We start from the raw sequence: 25266 nt of genomic DNA, 5'->3' as shown, positions 1-25266 counted from the left end.
ATGAGATTTGCAAATCATTTCATTCTGCTTTTATTGACATTTCACACAGCATCACAACTTTTTTGGAATTGGGCTTGTATTTCCGTCATCCTTGTTCCTCATGTGTGCGATTGTGCCCTGCAATGGGTTGGCACCCCGCACATGGTGTCCCCTGCCTTGTGCCCCAAGTTCCTTGGGATAGGCTCCAGGCTTCCCGTGGCCATATGTAGGATAAGCTGTATGGAAAATGGATGGAGGGATGGATGGATGGATGGATGGATGGAGGGATGGATAGACGGCACTGGGACTGAGTGTAGGCTTTGATACAGCTATAAAAATTCAAACACACACAGACACAAACACAGAGATATTCTCTTTTTTATTCAACACCTGCGCCCGGTTAGACATCATCAGTTTTTATTTACAGTTAAATAAAAAACACCAAATGTTTTGTGATCATTTTTGTTCATACTGCCAAATGTATGTGTGTCACTTGTATGTGTAATTGTTTGTCTGTCTGTCTTTATAGGTGTCTCACAACATCCTCCAGGGACAAATCTGTGGACAGGCAGACAGACAATTCCAGTGACACCGTCTGTGGAAATAAATAAAGTGGGCTTAAAACATGAGCCTTTGTCCCCCTCTTCCTTTGCTTCTTCTCCTACCACAGGTGTTAGCCAATCATGTCTGAGCATCTCAGCCTGCTGCAATGCTATTGGCTGAACAGTCAGCAAATGAGGGAGGTAGCTGATGGGTAACGATTGTGATTTGTTAATCCCGTGGGAGTGTGAGCTTGTGGGTATGTGTGTAGGTCTCTCCCGACATCTTGAAAATGTTTCAACACTCATCGGCGGTTCTTCATCAGTTGTACAGAGCAGTGGGAAATTTCCAGAGTACTGATGTTCGCGATAAGAGGGTCTGCAAGCTTCTGCACCATCAGTCAGGGTCTTTAACCTCCTGTTCCGGTCTTGTACAAAACCCTGTTTCTTTTTCTTTGATTGAGCATGAAGCGTTGTACAAGTAACCTGCCTTTACCCAGAGCATAATTCCATTAATAATTAGCGTACTGCTATCCTAACTGCTAACCATCCACTTATACGCCATAGAAACTGGGAATCCTATACAATTTAAGTATTTTCTTTCATCTTGCCCCTTCTGAATCTTGGTTCACAAGTTTTCTTCCTCCTTCTACCTCCCTACTACTGCCATCAAACCTGTGATGTTAGCTGAGCTGCTTTGAGGCAATGTGTGCTAACAATTCTATTATTTTCTATTGAGCTGATGAAGAACCTTGCATGAGTGCTAAAACATATTTAAAATCATAGTACAGTCTACTTATTGACTTACTCTTGTACATGACCTAAAAACCTTCATAGACATCTTTCTTGCTAGAGTCTTTTCACAGTTCGTCTCGTGATGCACGGGCAGCAGGAGGTGGCGTTTCCCCAGTCACACTGTTCTGGGCGATGGGCCGAATGCGGCCCTGTTGGGCGGTTTTCTGAGCGTGGGATCGGTCCCAGTCCGTACTGACGGCCTCGTCGTCCCAGATGGTGGACGTTTCAGTGTCGCTGAAGTAACCCGGCTCGCCTGTGTAGTGTGTCGGGTAAACCAGCAACGGCTCTACCGAGAATGCTCGCAAATCCCGCGGCTCAAAGTGGGACATGTAGGCCGTGCTGAAAGAAAGCGAGAAAAGAAGTTTTGAGTTGGACTAAGTTGATTTCAGGCAGGTTAGGTAAGTTAGCTAGGTTGGACCTAGGGTACTGGTATACCATGACAAGGAACACTTTAAATAATATTTAACTAATGCGATGAAAAATAAATAAATAAATAAATAGATAGATAAATGTTTTCAGTCAGACAGCTCAAACCTCATGCAAGTTATAAGTTATGGATATAGTGTATATAGCTAACTAGCTGACTCCTATAGACCTAGCCTATCTATAAGTATTGTGTCTGGACTGTCCTTTTAGATAGCTAGCTATAATGTTAGCTAGATAAAAATGGACTCCTTTAGACCTAGCCTAGCTTTTAGTATTGTTTCTGGACTGACCTCTTAGCTAGCTAGCTGTAATGTTAGCTAGATGAAAACTAGATGTACTCGAGCTTGCGTATTTTTTTTTTTTTTTTTTAAATAAATTATGGATATAGTGTATATAGCTAACTAGCTTACTTGGTATGGGCTACCCTAGCTGTAAGTATTGTGTCTGGACTGACCTTTTAGCTAGCTAGCTGTAATGTTAGCTAGATGTAAACTGACTCCTATAGACCTAGCCTATCTATAAGTATTGTGTCTGGACTGTCCTTTTAGTTAGCTAGCTATAATGTTAGCTAGATAAAAACTGACTCCTTTAGACCTAGCCTAGCTTTTAGTATTGTTTCTGGACTGACCTCTTAGCTAGCTAACTGTAATGTTAGCTAGATGTAAATTGACTCCTATAGACCTAGCCTAGCTATTAATATTGTGTCTGGACTGACCTTTTAGCTAGCTAGCTGTAATGTTAGCTAGATGTAAACTGACTCCTATAGACCTAGCCTAGCTATTAATATTGTGTCTGGACTGACCTTTTAGCTAGCTAGCTGTAATGTTAGCTAGATGTAAACTGACTCCTATAGACCTAGCCTAGCTATTAATATTGTGTCTGGACTGTCCTTTTAGCTAGCTAGCTGTAATGTTAGCTAGATGTAAACTGACTCCTATAGAGCTAGCTTAGCTATAAGTATTGTGTCTGGACTGACCTTTTAGCTAGCTAGCTGTAATGTTAGCTAGATGTAAACTGACTCCTATAGAGCTAGCTTAGCTATAAGTATTGTGTCTGGACTGACCTTTTAGCTAGCTAGCTGTAATGTTAGCTAGATGTAAACTGACTCCTATAGACCTAGCCTAGCTATTAATATTGTGTCTGGACTGTCCTTTTAGCTAGCTAGCTGTAATGTTAGCTAGATGTAAACTGACTCCTATAGAGCTAGCTTAGCTATAAGTATTGTGTCTGGACTGACCTAATTAGCTAGCTAGCTGTAATGTTAGCTAGATGTAAACTGACTCCTATAGACCTAGCCTAGCTTTTAGTACTGTTTCTGGACTGACCTTTTAGCTAGCTAGCTGTAATGTTAGCTAGAGGTAAACTAGATGCACTCGAGCTTGTGTTTTTTTGTGTGTGTAAAAACGGACACGTTACACGTTGCACTGTTGTCCGGATTAACGTTTGCTTCAGTGGAAGAGATGAGACTTGAAGGAAAATCGGACTTTTCGTACAAACTGCTTAATGTTATGTAGTGACTTAAATACTGAATATTTAAAATATTATACATTTAAATTGCTCTAAATTGCTTTATTGTTTGTTTCCAGTTTTAAACTGAAAATGATCCCCCAGATTTTCACTACGGTCTTGTTGGGATTAAACTCGGGATCTCTGGATCTCTACAGGAGGATGGTTAGAAACAGAGGTCTATTGTGTGTAGTAAGAGATTTCCAGAAAAATATGTAATCCCTGGCATGGGACAAACCATTTAGAAATGGTCCCCAAGGAAGCGCGCGCGCACACACACACACACACACACAACCCACAAAATGTAAACACCTGTAATGCATAATCGAACCATGACTTATTCTAATGCGATATTTAATATTGCTGTCCTTCTTCCCTTTTTCCTTTTCTTTTTTTTCCTTTTCTCATTTGATCTGTGACATCTTAGCAAAAAAATAGCCGACATATTAATTCATCTGATGAATTGCAAATGACTATCATGGTTTGATCAAATAAACGTATTACAGACGGGTTTATTCTGTATGGCAATGAACTTCTAAACCCTCCTGGATCCCCTCACCTGACCTAGGCCTGGGGCAGCTTCCTAGGTTGTCCCCCTGCGAGGGTGCATTAAAGACACACGAATATCAATTTGTGTGTGAAAGACGGGAAAAGAGCTTCATCATACACTTCCTAAACAAGCAAGAAGGACAAATCAGCACTTTGAAGGTGTTCATGGGTAAATCCATGAAACACACTCCGGCTCTCTACGCTTTATTTATCTCTGTCTGTCTCTCGTTCTCTCACGGTCTCTCCTTCATGTTCTGTTCGTCCCACAAAATCTGTATGTATTTGCACTTCCCGTTCAACAGACATCAAACAATACCAGAGCTTCTCTCTCTCTCTCTCTCTCTCTCTCTGTTTCATGTACAGTACACACACAGAACCTGCAGTGTATTTATGTAGTAATCCATCCCTCCTTTGCCCCAAACCCCTCTCCTGCCCCACCGAGTCCTATCAATGGGATTGCTGTGCTGTGGGAGCAGGAAGCAGGAAGAGCCGAACCCCCCTCACATTCCTCTGAGAGAGAGTTAGAGAGAGAGAGAGAGATCGAGGTGAAAGGTGGTCTTTCAGTCTCCAGTGTTTTCAGGAAGAGCACGTGGAATCCGATGATTATATGTCTATATGTTATATGTTTCCCTGAAAGATAACTAGTTATTTATTATTGTTTTTTTTTTGTTTTTTTTAGAAACTTTATCTGCATGTCTAATTTAAATCATTGTAAAACTGGACATGTGTAAGTATTATCGTGTAACACTGTAACGCTACATGTTCAGTAAGTGAGGAATAAAACACTCCGTGTCGTGCCGTTTTAGGAAAATAATCAACAAGTGGTTGCTGTTGTCACCGTGAAGTTGATTATTTTCCTATGACACCATGTCCTGGAGCGTTTTATTCCTCTCACGCCGCAGCAACTCACCAACAATGACTTATTTATGTATGTATGTATGTATGTATGTATTTATTTATTTAAATAAAAACAAAAAAACATTTTTTTTAAAAACGACGCGTACTTTAACAAAAAAAAAAAAAAGTTTTTAAAGTTACGTTTAACATTGTGGTTAATGAGATGAAAAAATAAAATAAAATAAAAAGTAACTTGATGCGTTACAGAGAAACCATAAAACATAAGGTCATCTGTCCTGAAGATATCGGAAAAGCTGCTAGGAGAGAAAGAGAGAACGGCGAAAGGAGGACAACAGGTGAAAGGAGGAGTTGTAGGAGAGCAGGGCAGTGAAGGTGGAAGAGAGAGAGAGAGAGAGAGAAAAGAGAGAGATAGAAGGGGAGAGAGAGGGACAGAGAGAGAGAGAGAGAGCTCCAGTTCGAGGGACATGAACGAGTGGCAGAGGAAAAGGGAGGCGTTGTGTGACCCTGCAGGGACACCGTACTTATTTTTCCTCACCGAACAATCCAACTCTGTGTGCAGGAGAAGGAGGCGTGTGTGTGTGTGTGTGTGTGTGTGTGTGTGTGCGCGTAATAACTACCACAGAAAGTCCGTGTCCTAAACAGGGGACACTGTAATTACTGACTAGCATCCAAAAAGAACGTTAATTGGATTTTTACTGAACTAAAATAGATTTCATACAAAAAACAAAACAATAAAATGACTTATTGACTATTCGTCCTGTCTCATCACCTCTCTCACGTGTCGACACTTTCATTCATTCATTCATTCATTCATTCATTCGTTCACTGGATCATCCTAAACCCATCCATTTGCCACTTGCTTTATTGATACATCGTTCACCAGTCTAGGTAGAAACAAGCACTTTACCATCCAGCCATCTATACACTGCTTTAATCAATCATCCATCTATCTATCCATCTATCCATCCAACCATTCATCTGTCCACCCATCCCTCTGTCCATCAGTATCCATCTTTCTATCATCTATTATTTGATTCAAAATAATAATTCCATCAGTTGACCACCCACCTACCTGTCCATCTTTCCATCCATCCATCCATCCATCCATCCATTGTTTTATCTGTCCTTCTATCATCTATCCATTGTTATATATATCCACTGGAATCTGTAATTCCATCATCCATCCAACCACTTCTTTATCCGTTCATTCTGCCATCCACCAATGCTTTATCCATTCATCTTTATCCTTTAACTATTCCTTTATCTTTCTCTCTCTGTCCATTTATTCATCCATCAATTGCTGTCCGTCCAGCCATTCAACCAACCCTAACCCTAACTCTACCACTCATCCAGTCAATCATACATCCAACCACCTGTCAGTCTGCTCGTCCATCAATCCGTCAATCTGGTCAACAATCCATCCATCCATCCACCAACTGCTTTCTTCATCCATCCATCCATCCATCCATCCATACATCCATCCACCCCCCTCTTCTTCCTCCTCCAACTCTTTTTCTTACTTGGGGTGTTTGTTGAACATGACGGGCAGGAACTCGTCCACAGGCAGCATGCGGGTGAAGGGCTGAGCTGAGAGCAGTTTGTTGGCTCCGTTCAGAGAGAGAGCGTACGCAAGCGTCCAGTACGAGTAATCAGCCTCCACCAGGTTATTCACTCCATCCACAGAGAGCTCGGGCTGCGCCACCTGCATCCGCTTACGCCCCACATAGCTACCCATTCAAACACACACACACACAATACAAACTTTCATATATATATATATATATATATATATATATATATATATATATATATATATATATATATATATCCTGTAAAAAAAACTGTCTGTGTGTGTGTGTGCGTGTGTGTGTGCGTGTGTGTGCGTGTGTGTCTTACATGAGATCCCAGTCCAGCTGAACCTTCTCCACATCCTTCATGATGGTTTGCAGCCTCCTCTTAAACCTGGGCTCAAATCTCACATCATCCTCCAGAACTAACACCCTTTCCAGACCCTTCTCCACCATCTAACACACACACACACACTTATAAAATTAACTCATTCCAGGCTGCTCTATTAACAAGAAAACAGAGATTTTTTAGGTTACCTGTCACTTTCTCTGTGTGTGTGTGTGTGTGTGTGTGTGTGTACCTGTGTCCATATAGAGTGGTGGCTGAGGAAGCATCCGATCTCTCCTCTGGTCAGCACCCTGCCTGAATACGGATCTTTATAATCCGGCATCATCTCGATCCCCAAGGCGTGCAGCTGAGACGAGTTCAGAGCCCTGACACCGAGCCCGAGAGCGACACCGAGACAGGGAAGAGGTGAAAGAGAGTGTACATGTATAGAGTAAAACAGTACGGGGCGCGCTGTTACAGGAAAACAATCCACGACGGGGTGGTGTGAATGCCACTGGTGTCGATGTACACCCTGAAGTGTTTTATTCGTCTTGCACCACCGTGATTAAAGCAACGACACGTCATACTTTTAACCCAATTCCATTTAGAGCGAATGCTGTAAAACGTTAAAAAACGTCGGTGAAACGTGTGCACGTGTGTGTGTGTGTGTGTGTGTGTGTGTGGTTCTGAACTCGAGGACCTACTTGCCATCCACAGCGTTGATGATAGTGACCACCACACCCAGAGCGGCCAGAGAATTCAACATCCGCTCCCTCCGGTCTCTCCTCCGCTTCAGATTAATCAGGTAGACCTGACAGAGAGAGAGAGAGAGAGAGAGAGAGAGAGAGAGAGAGAGGGAAAGAGATGGCCATCAGCCCTCCGAGACGTCTCTCAGTCTGCCAGTCTGTCAGTCCATCAATCTATCGGTCCGTCTGTGGATCTGTCTATCAGTCTTTCAGTCTATCATCCCTTCATTCTGTCAATCTGTCAGTCCACCCCATCAGTCCAAAATCGTCAGTCTCTCGGTTTATCAGTCCATCCGTGCATCAGTCTAATCAGTACATCGGGCCATTCTTCCACCATTCTGTCAGTCTGTTAACCTTTCTGTAAATTAGCCTGAAATGCCATCAGTCCATCGGTCTGTCCATCATTACATTGGTCTATCATTTAGTTTGTTCATCTCTCTGTCATTCCTTCAATCCATCGTTCTGCTGTTCCTTTAATCAGCCAGTCTGTGAGTCCGTCAGTCTGTGACTCTCTAATTTTATTAGTCTATCAGACCGTCAGGCATTCAATCCATTAATTCTCTCTCTCTCTCTCTCTCTCTCTCTCTCTCACTCGCTCTCACCTCATCAAACCCCATCTTATCCTGAGTTTTTGGAGGAACGAACACAAACTCTGAAGGCTCGACTTGGTGGTCAACTATAAGAAAATGACAAACAGCGTGAGTCGTGTTCCTCCATAACAGACTGTTAGAAAACACTGGTGGAAGGAGAAAATGAATAATATTACAGTTTGCGTGTCTGTGTGTGTGTGTGTGTGTGTGTGTGTGTGTGTGTAAGAGAGAGACTTACTGAGTGCCTCGGTGATGGTGTGTGTGAAACTTTCCTCTTCATCCTCTACACTCTGATGGGCCTTCAGAGGAATGGGTAGGAAACCATAGTGCTCCTTGTTACACACAAACATCTGTACACCTACACACACACACACACACACACACACACACACACAGATCAAGAATTCTGATGCCATAATTCATAACATATTCATAACATATGAATTGTGTGGCCTCAGTGATGGAGGCGTGGCCTCCGTGTCTGTATGTCTCAGTGATGGAGGCGTGGCCTCTGTGCCTGTAGGTCTCAGTGATGGAGGCGTGGCCTCCGTGTCTGTATGTCTCAGTGATGGAGGCGTGGCCTCTGTGCCTGTATGTCTCAGTGATGGAGGCGTGGCCTCCGTGTCTGTATGTCTCAGTGATGGAGGCATGGCCTCTGTGCCTGTAGGTCTCAGTGATGGAGGCGTGGCCTCTGTCTGTATGTCTCAGTGATGGAGGTGTGGCCTCTGTGTCTGTATGTCTCAGTGATGGAGGCGTGGCCTCCGTGTCTGTATGTCTCAGTGATGGAGGCGTGGCCTCCGTGTGTCAGTCTGATGGCGGTGTAGCCTTACTCTTGTTAAAGCTAACACCCCTCCCCCCCCAGTGAGACATTATTGGACTTCATATGGCCTGATTTAGCTGTGGCTGTTTGTGTGTGGGTGTTCTACTGTGGGTAATGATGTGTGATGAGTTACTGTAAACACACACACGACCACACGCACACACACGCACACACACGCACACACACTGCCACACACACAAACAGTGTTCATTATTTCAGGCATTTGAAGACCTGGAAATGAGACGTGAATCCACGGTAATTAACACTTAATAGCCATTATACACCCAATCGTGTACACACACACACACACACACACCTGCTTCGCGAGTGGAAAAAGCGAACACCATGATGTCGTCGAAGGCCCAGCTGTAGTCGGGATGTGGAGGGTGGAAGGCCAGCGCGCGAGAAGAGCTGCGTCTCAAATCCAGCAGGAAGGTGGAGTGAATCATGGGAACAGGGAAGCAGCCCAGACGCCTCCACTCACGGATGGGCTGATAGTCCGGGGTTCGCTTATAGTAGCCCTGAGAGAGAGATAGAGTGCAGAGAGTTTCCTTTAAAGCTGTGAATTCCTTCATTCATCTTCAATAATCATTTCATCCTGGCCCGGACTGTGCTGGATCTGGAGTGTAATCCCGGGAACTCTGGGCATGAGGTGGGTTTACACCCTGGATGGGATGCCAGAACCATCATGTACACACAGCTTTACACACGTCTTCACACCCAGGAGAAACTTAGAATCAGCAATACACCTACAGCGTGTTTTAGTGAGGAGGGAGGAAACTGGAAAACCCGGAGGAAACCCACATGGACGCAGGGAGAGCATGCAAAACTCCACGCCGATGGTAACCCGAGCTCAAACCTGGGACTCTGGAGCGGTGAGGCGGCGACACTACCGGTCTGAATCAAGCATGTAAAATAATTTGTCTGCATGTGAGAGTGTGTGTAGGAGAGAGAGCGAGAGAGAGAGAGAGAGCGAGAGAGACAGAGAGCGTGTGTGTACCTGAGGGGTGATGCCACACCAGAAGTTGGAGTAGAGAGAACGTGATTCCAGCATGGGTGCCACCAGAGTCCGATTCTCTGCTATCAGGAGGTCCAACACACGCGGGTTAGTCAGCAGATTATCGCTGTCTACAAACTGAGAGAGGGGAGAGAGAGAGAGAGAGAGAGGTGGGGGGGAGGGAGAAAAAGAGAGAGAGAGATAGAGAGGTGGGGGAGAGAGAGAGACAGAAACAGAGAGGTGGGGGGTGAGACAGAGAGAAAGAGGTGAGAGAGAGAGAGAGAGGTGGGGGGAGAGAGAGTTTGGAGAGAGAGAGAGAGAGAGAAAGGTTGGGGGTGAGACAAAGAGAGAGATGGAGAGGTGGGGGAGAGAGTGAGAGAAAGAGAGAGAGAGGTGGGGGTGGGAGAGAGAGAGGGTAAGAGAGAGAGGGAGAAAGAGAGAGAGAGATGGAGAGGTACGGGAGAGAGAGAGACAGAGAGAGAGGTGGGGGGTGAGTAAGAGAGAGAGGGTGAGAGTGAGAGAGAGAGGATGTGAGAGAGAAAGAGGGAGAAAGAGAGAGAGAGAAATGGAGAGGTGGGGGAGAGAGAGAGAGAAAAACAGAGAGAGAGAGGTGGGGGGGTGAGAGAGAGAGGTGGGGGTGAGAGAGAGACAGAGAGAGAGAGGTGGGGGGTGGAAGAGAGAGAGAGTAAGAGAGAGAGAGATGGAGAGGTGGGGGAGAGAGAGAGAGAGAGAGAGAGGTGGGGTGAGAGAGAGAGAGAGAGAGAGGTGAGGGGTGGGAGAGAGAGAGAGTAAGAGAGAGAGGGAGAAAGAGAGAGAGAGATGGAGAGGTGGGGGAGAGAGAGAGAGAGAGGGAGAAAGAGAGAGAGATGGAGAGGTGGGGGAGAGAGAGAGAGAGAGAGAGAGAGAGGTGGGGTGAGAGAGAGAGAGAGGTGGGGGTGAGAGAGAGAGAGAGAGAGGTGAGGGGTGGGAGAGAGAGAGAGTAAGAGAGAGAGGGAGAAAGAGAGAGAGATGGAGAGGTGGGGGAGAGAGAGAGAGAGAGGGAGAAAGAGAGAGAGATGGAGAGGTGGGGGAGAGAGAGAGAGAGAGAGAGAGAGGTGGGGTGAGAGAGAGAGAGAGGTGGGGGTGAGAGAGAGAGAGAGAGAGAGGTGAGGGGTGGGAGAGAGAGAGAGTAAGAGAGAGAGGGAGAAAGAGAGAGAGATGGAGAGGTGGGGGAGAGAGAGAGAGAGAGGGAGAAAGAGAGAGAGATGGAGAGGTGGGGGAGAGAGAGAGAGAGAGAGAGAGAGAGGTGGGGTGAGAGAGAGAGAGAGAGAGGGAGAAAGAGAGAGAGATGGAGAGGTGGGAGAGAGAGAGAGAGAGAGAGAGAGGTGGGGTGAGAGAGAGAGAGAGAAAAGTGAGTCGGATTCAGCCTTGCGACTAAACCCTGTGTTTCTCAGAGAGGACGCTGGATTAAGTTCACTGTACAATATGATGTCCTTCTATGTCTAACTTGTTTAACGTAACTATAAACGGATAAAAAGTATGACACGTCAGGCTCCCAAGTGGTGCAACAGAAAAGCGTTCGCCGCATCTTTGGGAGATTGTGAGTTCAGATCATGACGATGCCATGTCCAGCATGGCGCTCTGGGTGGGAGGGGCATATTCTAGCTAGCCAATCGTGGACTAGCAGTTTGAAATGATCCAGTTGATTGGCTTGTGTCTCCGAGGAACGGAGAAGAATAGGGGAAAATGTACTCCTTTACTAAAGTACACGTACCCGTTGACAAACTGTTGCAGTATAAGAGGAATGAAACATGTTCACACATGCAGTTATAGAAAAACAATGAGCTCTCAGTTCTCCAGATCTAGAAGGATATTTTGACAGGATGCAGTTCTCTCACCAGGATGTAGTCGGCCCATCGGTGGCGTGCGGCCTCCAGAGCAGCCTGTCTGAGCTTCAGCAGGTGGTTAAATCGGGACAGCGGCCAGTGCTTGGGCCCCCACTCGTCTGTATAAGAGCTGTCACAAAACAGCGGGATTAGAGAAGCATCACTCATCCTCGAACGACGTTCACCTCTACTGTAGCTCCAATGGGATTATCGTTCTTATCAAGGAATACGTGACGAAAACATCAAAGGCGTAGTCGATCTGGAAAGCTAATCTTTTGTGTAAAGTTCTTCCTTAAACCACATGCAGATCTTCAGTGATGTCACTCAGACGTGCTAATATGGATTAGGACACACCAGAATCTACTAGAATCTTTTTGTTGTTGTTGTTATTACAGTTAGGTATCACTCCGCCCCCATCTGTAGGCCACGCCTCAGAAGGTTTGAGGAGCATATGTGTGTGTGTGTGTGTGTGTGTGTGTGTGTGTGTGTGTGTGTGTGTGTGTGTCTCACCGCGGCTCCTCCATCGGTCTCCACTCCACGTAGTGATATTGCCTCCGAGCCGATTTCATCCACTCTTTCAGCACGGCTGTGGTGTTGTCCATGTTGTGATCTGTTGCTGCCCTGCAGGTAAGAAATCACACACACACACACACACACACACACTCTAATTACACCAATATACACACACCAATACACTAATACACACACACACACACTCATACACAAATACAACGATACACACACATACACCAATTACACCAATATACACACACCAATACACTAACACACACACAAATACTACAATGAACACATACAAACTCACACACACACACACACACACACAAATACACCAATACAACACAACACACAGACACATACAAACACACACACACACACACCAACATACACAGCAACTACACTAATATACACACACCAATACACCTACACACACACCCACACACCATATACACACTAATACACTAATACATACAAATAGACACACATACACCAACACACCAACACACACACACACACCAATATACACAACAATTACACTAATATTCACACACCAATATACTGTACACGCCTCTAATAATTCACATTCACAAGCACACCAGGATCCAATCAGAATACAATGTAAAACAGATAGATAGACAGATAGATAGATAGATAGATAGATAGACAGATAGATGGATAGATAGATAGAGAGATTCAAATAGATTGTGTATTAAACAGACAGACAGATAATGTAAAACAATTTGACAAGGCAACAAAGCTAGAATTAATCTTACCCTTTTACACATTTTTTTAAGCTCACAAGAAGAAAAAAATCATATATATATATATATATATATATATATATATATATATATATATATATATATATATATATCTTCAAAGATCCCAGAAATTTCTTTTTTAGTTAACAATGGTTGTTTTTGTTTTTTTTATAAAGACAGTCCACAGATGTCATTCTTTTTCTTTTGCCAATTCTGAAGCTTAGTGGCAGACATTTTAAATGAGCGCATATAACATTAATTTAAAGGTCACACACACACACACACACACACACACATTGGATTAGTTCCTGCTCTGATTGTTTCCAGCTGTCTTTTCTTTCATTTCTGTGTATACAGCGGGGGAAATAAGTATTGAACATATCAACATTGTTTTCAGTAAATATATTTCCAGTGAGGTTATTCACATGAAATGTTCACCAGACATCAGTATTCACTCAAGAAATCCGCACATATAAAGAATTCACAACGTTAAAGTCCATAAAGAAATAAAGTAGAATGACACTTAAAAAAGTATTGAAAATGCAGTTCTCCAAGGCAAGGTAAGGCAAGGAACCAGCTGAAATCCGTAAGTAATTATACCCCCTATCTGTGCAAATTAATATCAGCTGGGTTAGTAAACCGATGGTTTTTAAAAAGGCTTTTCATTACCAAGGTGTCACACAAGAAACATCTCATGATGGATAAAAGCAAAGAGCTCTCCCAAGACCTTCATAACCTTATTGTTGTGAAACATATCGATGGAATCGGATACAGACGTATTTCAAAACTTCTGAATCCTCCAGTAAGCACCACTGGGGCCGTTATCCACAAGTGGGAGAAACATCACTCCGTCATCAACCGGCCACGCACAGGAGCTCCTCACAAGATTTCTGACCAGGGAGTCAGAAGAATAGTCAGAAGAGTAGCCCAAGAGCCAAGGAGCACTCGGAAAGAGCTCCAGAAACACTCGGAGGCAGGAGGTGCCATCGTCACAGAGAAAACAATAGGCGATGCACTCCACTGCTCACGCTCACCCGCAAGACTCCATTACTAAAGAAAAGGCATGTCGAAGCTCGTTTAAAGTTTGCTACAACTCATTTGGACAAGCCTATGAAATACTGGGAGTGTAGTCTGGTCAGACGAGAGCAACGTTTCACTTTTTGGCTGTCATACTACACACCATGTCTGGAGAAGAAATGGCACAGCACATCACCCTAAAAACACTACACCAACGGTGAAGTGTGGAGGTGAAGCATCATGGTGTGGGGCTGTTCTTCATCACATGGTACTGGCAGACTTCATATCATTGAAGGAACGATGAATGGAGATCTTTACCGGGAGATTCTTGAGAAGAATCTGCTGCCATCCACCAGGATGATGAAGAGGAGACGTGGGTGGAGCTTCCAGCAGGACAACGATCCAAAGCATACAGCAAAGGAAACTCTCAATTGATTTCAGAGAAAAAAAAATCAAGGTGTTAGAACGGTCCAGTCGATCACCTGACTCGAATCCAACTGAACAAGATTTAAAGACGATACGTTTAGAAGAACGGGCCGAAATCACACTTGAATACCGCGACCCATTCATTTCTTCATACAGGAAGTGTCTTGAAGCGTCATTACAAACAAAGACTTCTCCACTAAGGATTAAATAAATTTCAGTTAGCGTGTTCAACACTTTTTTCCCGTGTCATTCCATTTATGGACTTTAATGTTGTGAATTCTTTATATTTCCGGATATCTTGAGTGAATACTGATGTCTGGTGAACATTTCACGTGAATAGCCTCATTGGAAATATATTTACTGAAAGAAATGTTGACGCGTTCGATACTTATTTCCCCCGCTCTATACACTGTGTGATGTAGAAGTTTCACATGTGCAAACTCTAAGGTGTTACAGACCTTCCCGAGATCCTTGTTTGGTTCTTCTAGTTCGTTTTCCTGGTTCCTGGTTCTCTCTATCTTATACGTACAGGAACACTTGCATGAATTTGAGCAATAAAATAATAAAGTCATCTCAAATTTAACACCAGCTGCTGTGTTTAAAGCATCTAAAAGACAGATATTATTTTGTTTTTACTTTCGATGATGATCACACCCTCCCACAGGTCCATTACTGATTCATTAATTAATGTGCGGAGAAGACAGAGAAGTCCTCAGGTTGGCAAAAATAACGTATCATTTTGGTGTTTTGTGAAGAACAGCCTAGGCCAGTATGTCTATTTTAGTGATGTGTTGCATGTTCCCAGAATTGTTTCCTAATTCCTCCAGTGTTTCCATTAGACCGTGCCAATACAGTCTCTCATAATGCCATCTGAATTAAGTCATCAAATTAAACTTTTCATTCCACTATGTTTCCAGATTTGTGGTTTCTATACCATGACAAACCCACAGCGTATTTTATTCCAGTAAGAATACACTAGGTCACATTCCTTAGCACAATATAAAAGCTTGTTTATTTGTTTGTTTATTCATATTTTATTCTGCAAAGCCTGAATCCTTAACCCCCCAACTTAACCCCTATGTAGTCCTAATGTAGTCCTAATATAGCCCTAATATACTTCTAATATGGTCCTAAAATAGCCCTAATGTAATCCTAATATAGCCCTAATGTAATCCTAATATAGCCCTAATGTAATCCTAATAGAGCCCTAATGTAGTTCTAATATAGCCTTAATGTAATCCTAATAGAGCCCTAATGTAGTTCTAATATAGCCTTAATGTAATCCTAATATAGCCCTAATGTAGTTCTAATATAGCCCTAATGTAATCCTAATATAGCCCTAATGTAGTCCTAATATAGCCCTAATGTAGTCCTAATATAGCCCTAATGTAATCCTAATATAGCCCTAATGTAGTTCTAATATAGCCTTAATGTAATCCTAATATAGCCCTAATGTAGTCCTAATATAGCCCTAATGTAGTCCTAATATAGCCCTAATGTAATCCTAATATAGCCCTAATGTAGTTCTAATATAGCCTTAATGTAATCCTAATATAGCCCTAATGTAGTCCTAATATAGCCCTAATGTAATCCTAATATAGCCCTAATGTAGTTCTAATATAGCCTTAATGTAATCCTAATATAGCCCTAATGTAATCCTAATATAGCCCTAATGTAGTCCTAATATAGCCCTAATGTAGTCCTAATATAGCCCTAATGTAATCCTAATATAGCCCTAATGTAGTCCTAATATAGCCCTAATGTAGTCCTAATATAGCCCTAATGTAATCCTAATATAGCCCTAATGTAGTTCTAATATAGCCTTAATGTAATCCTAATATAGCCCTAATGTAGTCCTAATATAGCCCTAATGTAGTCCTAATATAGCCCTAATGTAATCCTAATATAGCCCTAATGTAGTTCTAATATAGCCTTAATGTAATCCTAATATAGCCCTAATGTAGTCCTAATATAGCCCTAATGTAATCCTAATATAGCCCTAATGTAGTTCTAATATAGCCTTAATGTAATCCTAATATAGCCCTAATGTAATCCTAATATAGCCCTAATGTAGTCCTAATATAGCCCTAATGTAGTCCTAATATAGCCCTAATGTAATCCTAATATAGCCCTAATGTAGTCCTAATATAGCCCTAATGTAGTCCTAATATAGCCCTAATGTAATCCTAATATAGCCCTAATGTAGTTCTAATATAGCCTTAATGTAATCCTAATATAGCCCTAATGTAGTCCTAATATAGCCCTAATGTAGTTCTAATATAGCCTTAATGTAATCCTAATATAGCCCTAATGTAGTCCTAATATAGCCCTAATGTAGTCCTAATATAGCCCTAATGTAATCCTAATATAGCCCTAATGTAGTTCTAATATAGCCTTAATGTAATCCTAATATAGCCCTAATGTAGTCCTAATATAGCCCTAATGTAGTCCTAATATAGCCCTAATGTAGTTCTAATATAGCCTTAATGTAATCCTAATATAGCCCTAATGTAATCCTAATATAGCCCCAGTGTAGTTCAAATGCAGTCCTAATATAGCCTTAATGTAATGGTAATGTAATCCTAATATAGCCCTACTGTAGTATTAATACAGTCCTAATGTAGTCCTAATATAGCCCTAATGTAGTCATAATGTAGTCCTAATGTAGCCCTAATGTAGTCCTAATATAGCCCTAATGTAATCCTAATGTAGTCCTAATGTAGTCCTAATGTAGCCCCAGTGTAGTTTAAATATAGTTCTAATGTAGTCCTAATGTAGCCCCAGTGTAGTTCAAATGTAGTCCTAATGCAGTCCTAATGTAGTCCTAATGTAGTCCTAATGTAGCCCTAATGTAGTCCTAATGCAGTCCTAATGTAGCCCTAATGTAGTTCTAATGTATCCATGGTATAGTCCTATTGTAGTCTTAAACCTAGTCTTTATAAAATGTTGCCCAAATATCACCCAAATAAGACCAGTCACAGGTTTTAATGTAATATAATCCTAGACTTGCAATATGCAGTGTGTGTGCGACTGCGTGTGTGTGTGTGTGTGTGTGTGTGTGTTTGTGTGTGTGTGTGTGTGTGCATGTTCCTGTTTTGCCCCCTTTTTTGGAAACCTCCAAGCTGTGTCAACACAACATTTACCAGCCCTGTACACCAGATTAGCACAACAAGCTAGGAATTTTTAGCTCATATTAACATGAAGAAGCGTCTCAGTCTGTGTGTGTGTGTGTGTGTGTGTGTGTGTGTGTGTGTTTTTCCAGCATCTCCACAAAGCTCATCTCCTGTCTCTATTTGACAGACACACTCTCTCTTAGTGACTCGGTGTCCTCGGCGAGCGCGAGACGGCTGTGGGCATGACTGCGATGGAAAGTTCCAGAGTGTAAACTGATGAGAAAAAAGAACAGAGTGTAAATCGGCGAGACAGCAAATAAACAAATAAACAAATAAACAAATAAAAAAGAAACAAACAACAGTTTGAACTTAAGAGTTTTAGAAATGCTTATTTCCAGCATTTTTGGAAATAATGGATCTGTGCTCCACGCGCTCACTCACACACTCACACACACTCTCACTCACACACCATCACGCTCTCACTCACACACTCACACACCATCACGCTCTCACTCGCACACCATCACACTCTCACTCACACACCATCACGCTCTCACTCACACACCATCACGCTCTCACTCACACAGCGTCACACGCTCTCACTCACACACCATCACGCTCTCACTCACACAGCGTGACACGCTCTCACTCACACACCATCACGCTCTCACTCACACACTCACACACACTCTCACACCATCACACGCTCTCACTCACACAGCGTCACACGCTTTCACACACACTCACACACACTCTCACACCATCACGCTCTCACTCACACAGCGTGACACGCTCTCACTCACACACCATCACGCTCTCACTCACACACTCACACACACTCTCACACCATCACACGCTCTCACTCACACAGCGTCACACGCTTTCACACACACTCACACACACTCTCACACCATCACACGCTCTCACTCGCACACCATCACGCTCTCACTCACACAGCGTCACACGCTCTCACTCACACAGCGTCACACGCTCTCACTCGCACACCATCACGCTCTCACTCACACAGCGTCACACGCTCTCACTCACACACTCACACACGCTCTTACTCGCACACCATCACGCTCTCACTCACACAGCGTCACACGCTCTCACTCACACACAAACACACGCTCTCACTCACACACATACACGCGCGCTCTCACTCGCACAGTGTCACACGCTCTCACTCACACACGCTCTCACTCACACACACGCACGCTCGCACTCGCACAGCGTCACATGCTCTCACTCACACACTCACACACGCTCTCACTCACACACTCACACACGCTTTCACTCACAAACTCACACACGCTCTCACTCACACACGCTCTTAGTCACACACTCACACACGCTCTCACTCGCACAGTGTCACACACTCTCACTCGCACACTCACACACGCTCTTACTCACACACTCTCACTCACACAGCGTCACACGCTCTCACTTCCACAGCGTCACACGCTCTCACTCACGCACCATCACGCTCTCACTCACACACTCACACACTCTCACTCGCACACCGTCACACACTCTGACACAAGAAAACCCTCAATGTTGAGATATGCTTTTTTTTTTTTACAGGGTGGCGAATGGATGACAGGATGCCGAAATGCTCTCACTTACTGTACACATACACATTTTCTGAGATATTCCAAACGTAGAAATGCACACAAACACACACACACACACACACACACACACACATGTTTGTAGAACCACAAACATCACATTACCTGCGATAACCTGCAGGTTGGGGCATCTGACAAACAAGCAAGTCCTGTCAGACAGCAGATAACAGTGTATACACACTGCATTACACACACTGCACAATCAAATAACACACTGCTCAACTGCTATTCAAATCTCTCAAACACACAATCAAATAAAGGCTCACACGCACTCAGGTCTCGTCTTGACTGCTTATCCAGACAACAATTAGAGTCCAGCTGCACAGTGACCAATGCCTGTGTGTGTGTGTGAGTGCGAGACAGATGGTATCAGGCTTGATAAGCAGTCTGCGTGTTTATCGCAGGTTTAGAAACACCTGTAACACACATTATGGGTGGAGATTCTCCTCCACACACACGTTTTCCCAGTTGCTAACATCTCATAAATCCTGGAAAATAATAACTAGTGTGTGTAAGTGGTGATCTGTGTAGGCGACCCTGTGTGTGTGTGTCAGATGCACACACATACAGAGAGACAGAGGTAGAGAGAGAGAGAGAGAGAAATAGTGTTCGTAAGTACAATGGAGTGGAAATATTACACAAACACACACCCTCACAATTTACTGCTAATGTTTTCCAGCAGGCCACAAACTGCCTAAATGATGCCCTGTGCTCCAAAACGTAACTGTTTAACGATTAAATCGTTCTGGATGCCCGGGTATCGCTGTGTAGATTGGTATTTGGGTCAAATTTGTCACAACAGCGCTAATTTAAAAAAATAGTTTCTCAGTGGAACTCAAAAAAAAAAAAACCCTCACAAAATAAAAGAAAGATACGGAACAGATAGATTGGTTAAACATGGTTACACTGGTTATAATGGGAATTGTACTGGTTTTAATGGAAACTGTAATGGTTCCTGTGGGTCTTTACTGGTATTTTTGTACCCTTCTATTGGTGGCATGTTATGTCTAGTGGATACCACTAAGGATTGATAACGGTAATAGTTTTAATGGTTAGCTGATGGTTTGTAATGGTATTTGTAGTGAAAACCATTAAAATTTCCGGGATGTTTTCCCATGTTGCCTAGCAACCTAGCTTTCGCAAAACCAAAACGGGTGTTTCAAAGCTTTGTGTAGCTGTGGACACCCTTACGGACACCAATACGATGCTATATCTGAAACAAATAAACATTAAAACATCAAAACGATAAACATTGTGCAGTTCGAAGCTCTCTAGAACATATATGCCCCGCCCCCGGAGGCGTGTCTTGCTCTACAGTAGTAGTTTGCTAGCTGCAAACATGGTTTTTCTTTGTGTTTTTGGATTCAAGCTTTTCCAAACCATCGCTTGGTGGAGAAAAATAATAGCTGCCGTTTAGTCGTATTTGCAGAGAGTGGAGTTATTAGACAGCGCGAGAACGTGATTCGTTTTTTTTTTTTTAAATACACCGTCAGGGCTTCGCCATCATTCGGAGCGGATCTCTTCACTGTTCTCTGTGTACAGCTAGCTCGCTAAGCTTCTCTTGGTTTGTTTGTCGGGGAAATATGCTATAACACACGGCACCGAATCACAGCTAAGAAGCCATTTTACTTTGACAGGTCGACTTCGCACCCTGAAAGCAAACAAAATTTGTTTCATTTGTACAACTACAATAAAACACAAGCTGTGTTATTGAGCCAGATGCTTTCTTTTTTAACCTATTAGCTATAAGTGCAAATGCGAAACCTCCACGGCGCCCCCTTGTGGCCGCCTAAAACAGGATTAAACGACAACATGAGGTGAGCTCGAATTTGTTTTCAGGATGTCCTTTTAGTTTTTATACAAACTAGCACCAGGCAAACACTAACGCTATCTTACCGACTAGATATAAGCTTTTAAATCTGCGTCTAAGTGTGTGTGCGTGCGTGCAAAACTAAGCGAGCGAGTGTACGTGTTTATATTTATTAGCACATTTATTAGCGTTAGTTTCACGTTTGGCGGAACGAGACCTGAGGAGAGAAAGCGCCTGCTGAGAGGCTGGAACTCTCTCCTTCTCTCTGAAGTTTACTGTAGCCTCATTACGAAGCACCCTGAAGCGCTCTTCCCTTCTCCACATCTGGACACCACATGACACATACACACACCTCTTACTATACATCAACACACACACTGCCCCTCACTCACAAGGCAGGTCAATGTTTGACCTGAGAGTTGGAGAACGCTAAATATCACTGACAGCATAAAGTTATAGCAGAAGAGATGTAGATGTACCTGTGCACCGGTAGAGTAACTAATTAATTTGGCCTGATTCCAATCACATAAAGGCTCCCTTGTTTTCTAGGGAGGATCGGAACACGACCGTCCCTCATGTTTACAGAGCAGTAAATGTCAGAGACTGATAGGTAAGTGACGAATGATCTGTCCTGTGGAGATGCTCAGTAATGAGGGCCCATTCTAGTGTGTGTGTGTGTGTGTATGTGTGTGTGTGTGTGTGTGTGTGTGTGTGTGTGTGTGTGCGTGCCGACGTGGCTCTCTTTGGGTAGAGGGGATGTGCGGACTCATAAAATTAGCAAATTTCTAAATACCACTCTGAGTCAACATACTGTAGCACCACCAGGTTCGTCTCACAAAACATACACACACACACTCACACACACACAATTGTAAATTAAGTTACCTCACAAGTTTTCTCACAGAATGCTAGAAAGGCAAAGCACTTTTTTTTTCTTTTTCCTAATATCGTAGCACTAGCTAGAACTATGGTCAACAGCTAAAATGTCTAAAAGAGAATCTAGTAACTTTCAACGGTGTTCAAAGTTGATCAAAATACAGATTAAAATATATTTAGCTTGCTAAATAGTTAAAATTACCTCACATTAGCATGCAGGTGTAGATGGTAGCTAGCTAACATTACCTCACATTAGCATGCAGGTGTAGATGGTAGCTAGCTAACATTACCTCACATTAGCATGCAGGTGTAGATGGTAGCTAGCTAAAATTACCTCACATTAGCATGCAGGTGTAGATGGTAGCTAGCTAACATTACCTCACATTAGCACGCAGGTGTAGATGGTAGCTAGCTAACATTACCTCACATTAGCACGCAGGTGTAGATGGTAGCTAGGTAACATTACCTCACATGAGCACGCAGGTGTAGATGGTAGCTAGCTAACATTACCTCACATTAGCACGCAGGTGTAGATGGTAGCTAGCTAAAATTACCTCACATTAGCACGCAGGTGTAGATGGTAGCTAGCTAACATTACCTCACATTAGCACGCAGGTGTAGATGGTAGCTAGCTAACATTACCTCACATTAGCACGCAGGTGTAGATGGTAGCTAGCTAACATTACCTCACATTAGCATGCAGGTATAGATGGTAGCTAGCTAACATTACCTCACATTAGCATGCAGGTGTAGATGGTAGCTAGCTAACATTACCTCACATTAGCACGCAGGTGTAGATGGTAGCTAGCTAACATTATCTCACATTAGCATGCAGGTGTAGATGGTAGCTAGCTAACATTATCTCACATTAGCATGCAGGTGTAGATGGTAGCTAGCTAAAATTACCTCACATTAGCATGCAGGTGTAGATGGTAGCTAGCTAACATTACCTCACATTAGCACGCAGGTGTAGATGGTAGCTAGCTAACATTACCTCACATTAGCACGCAGGTGTAGATGGTAGCTAGCTAACATTATCTCACATTAGCATGCAGGTGTAGATGGTAGCTAGCTAACATTATCTCACATTAGCACGCAGGTGTAGATGGTAGCTAGCTAACATTACCTCACATTAGCACAAAGGTGTAGATAGTAGCTAGCTAAAATTACCTCACATTAGCATGCAGGTGTAGATGGTAGCTAGCTAACATTACCTCACATTAGCACGCAGGTGTAGATGGTAGCTAGCTAAAATTACCTCACATTAGCATGCAGGTGTAGATGGTAGCTAGCTAACATTACCTCACATTAGCATGCAGGTGTAGATGGTAGCTAGCTAACATTACCTCACATTAGCACGCAGGTGTAGATGGTAGCTAGCTAACATTACCTCACATTAGCATGCAGATGTAGATGGTAGCTAGCTAACATTACCTCACATTAGCACGCAGGTGTAGATGGTAGCTAGCTAACATTACCTCACATTAGCACGCAGGTGTAGATGGTAGCTAGCTAACATTACCTCACTTTAGCACGCAGGTGTAGATGGTAGCTAGCTAACATTACCTCACATTAGCACGAAGGTGTAGATAGTAGCTAGCTAAAATTACCTCACATTAGCATGCAGGTGGAGATGGTAGCTAGCTAACATTACCTCACATTAGCACGCAGGTGGAGATGATCTGTATCTGATAGCTAGCTAATACCGTATATCCTCATATTTCAGCTAATCCTCTGTTCAGTACCACAGGAGTTGTGTAAAATAAGCCATGCTGAATGTGATTAGCTTGATTATCTGTTTTCAAACGTGATAACAGTTCTCTCCATCTTAAAATCTTAATCTTAAAATGTGAGTGACAGGTCCAGAGGTACACACGGCTCCTTCGAAGGGACTGACTGAAGAGTTTTACGACAAAAGAGTGTGTAGGTGGTTAAGAAGGCATCTGAAATAAATCACTGCCACGATGAAATGATCTGGCATAGCGTAAACAATTCCAGATCTCTAAAACCTCACAAACACAGACACACACACACACACACACACACACACACTGGCAGAGTCGCTCCAGACATAAACGTCATCAGCATCACTGTGAACATTACACGTCTCACCGTAACCACTAGAGAGGAGAAACTGGAAATTGTGGAAAAGTACTTGGTTTATCCTGGCGTAATGTATCCTGTGTGTGTGTGTGTGTGTGTGTTTTAGCGAATTCAAAACACACTTGTGTTCCCAAGTAGTGCAACAGAAATGTTTGAATCCTGATGATGTCACAGCTGTCTGAGAGTCCAAGACGGCAAAATGGCCGTGCTTAGCCCGACATAGCCTGAGCAACAACAACACAACAACAACAACAACAACAACAACAAAATGCCATGGTGTTACAGGTCTCAAGGGAAAGAATGTACTAACCCCCACCCTCCTCGAAAATGGGCCCAATCCTGAGCAAAGACAAATCATTTCAGACTCATCAGCAAGACTTCGTAGTCAGTGAAGAAATTGTATTGCAGGGAGGACGCAATCGCATCCATCCGTGCATTTTCTGTACAGCTTGTCCTACACATGCTTACTGGGAGCCTGGAGCCTATCCCAGGGAACTCAGGGCACGAGGTGGGGGACGCCTTGGACGCCTGAATGTCTTTGGATTGGGGGAGGAAACCGGAGTACCCGGACTCTGTGCACACCGGGCGGAGGCGGGATTCAAACAACAAACCCTGGAGGTGAGAGGCAAACATGCTAATCACTAAGCCACCGTGCCCTCTGAGTCTGTTTTATGAAGGGAGATCCAGTAACTCACAGGCCGATGATCCATAATCAGTAAACAGACACACGTCAAAACCAGGAAGTGTAACTATAAATACAAACCGAACTAGCGAACGCACAATGACGTCGACAAGACTTCGCAACACAACGGGGTATATAAACACAGTCTAATCAAGGATTTAACACAGAACATCTCGACACAATCAGGAAACACACCAATGGTGTTGGAAAACGCGCTGAGATGAGGAATTCATGACGCATTTAGGGTGAGCACGTGTTTGACCAGAATCAAGGGTTACACCAAAGTCTTTCAGAAAAGCTCCTGGTTGTATAGAACAGCCTCGAAGCTCTAGAGTGAAATCAGTACCCTTATCATGTGCAGAATTAATACCCAACTTAAATATATTCTGTTTTATATATACATATATTGGCAGCAGCGGCGGGCAGCGATGCCGCCTCACAGCTCCAAGGTCCTCAGTCCAATCCTGACCTCAGGTTACTGTTTCCTCCGGGTTCTCTGGTTTCCCCACCTCTAACCGGAAGTCAGGAAGGTCTCTTCCTGCTTCCATCTCCGTCTCAAAACTGGAACGGTTGACGATCTGGACATAATCGTAGGTAATACTGTGGGTTAAGTTAGCGAGCTAACATCAGGTAGCGTGCCCTTGTTGTTTACATCTCACAACATCGTTCCACCTTGGGCACAAAAGGAAGCTCTGTGTACTAACGCTGTAGTTTTTTCATACTGTGTGTATGTCAGACACAGCGTACTGGCTGACAATCCCG

The 25266-nt window shown here is 43.4% G+C and overlaps 1 protein-coding gene across 2 annotated transcripts in view; it reads right to left on the bottom strand.

Annotated features, from left to right (window-relative positions):
• Window positions 1-337: 337 nt before the first annotated feature.
• The window catches only part of colgalt2b (collagen beta(1-O)galactosyltransferase 2b), a 34004-nt gene continuing 9075 nt past the window's right edge, over window positions 338-25266 (bottom strand). The window contains exons 1-12 of one of the 2 annotated variants that reach the window (XM_053625962.1): window positions 14748-15617; window positions 12077-12187; window positions 11579-11696; window positions 9705-9839; window positions 9021-9225; window positions 8123-8242; window positions 7897-7970; window positions 7253-7359; window positions 6802-6934; window positions 6549-6676; window positions 6173-6379; window positions 338-1652 (exon numbers count right to left, since the gene is read on the bottom strand). In XM_053625962.1, the coding sequence (XP_053481937.1) occupies window positions 1379-1652; window positions 6173-6379; window positions 6549-6676; window positions 6802-6934; window positions 7253-7359; window positions 7897-7970; window positions 8123-8242; window positions 9021-9225; window positions 9705-9839; window positions 11579-11696; window positions 12077-12168 (1593 nt within the window). In that variant the 5' untranslated portion in view covers window positions 12169-12187; window positions 14748-15617 and the 3' untranslated portion in view covers window positions 338-1378. Of the gene's footprint in view, window positions 1653-6172; window positions 6380-6548; window positions 6677-6801; window positions 6935-7252; window positions 7360-7896; window positions 7971-8122; window positions 8243-9020; window positions 9226-9704; window positions 9840-11578; window positions 11697-12076; window positions 12188-14747; window positions 15618-25266 lie in introns of those variants that run through there. The other variant, XM_053625961.1, reaches the window with a different exon arrangement.

Source organism: Ictalurus furcatus, chromosome 5, assembly GCF_023375685.1.
Source record: "Ictalurus furcatus strain D&B chromosome 5, Billie_1.0, whole genome shotgun sequence".
Taxonomy (NCBI): Eukaryota; Metazoa; Chordata; class Actinopteri; order Siluriformes; family Ictaluridae; genus Ictalurus; species Ictalurus furcatus.
Note: the sequence above shows the minus strand (reverse complement) of the source record. Positions and strands in the feature narration are given on the sequence as shown.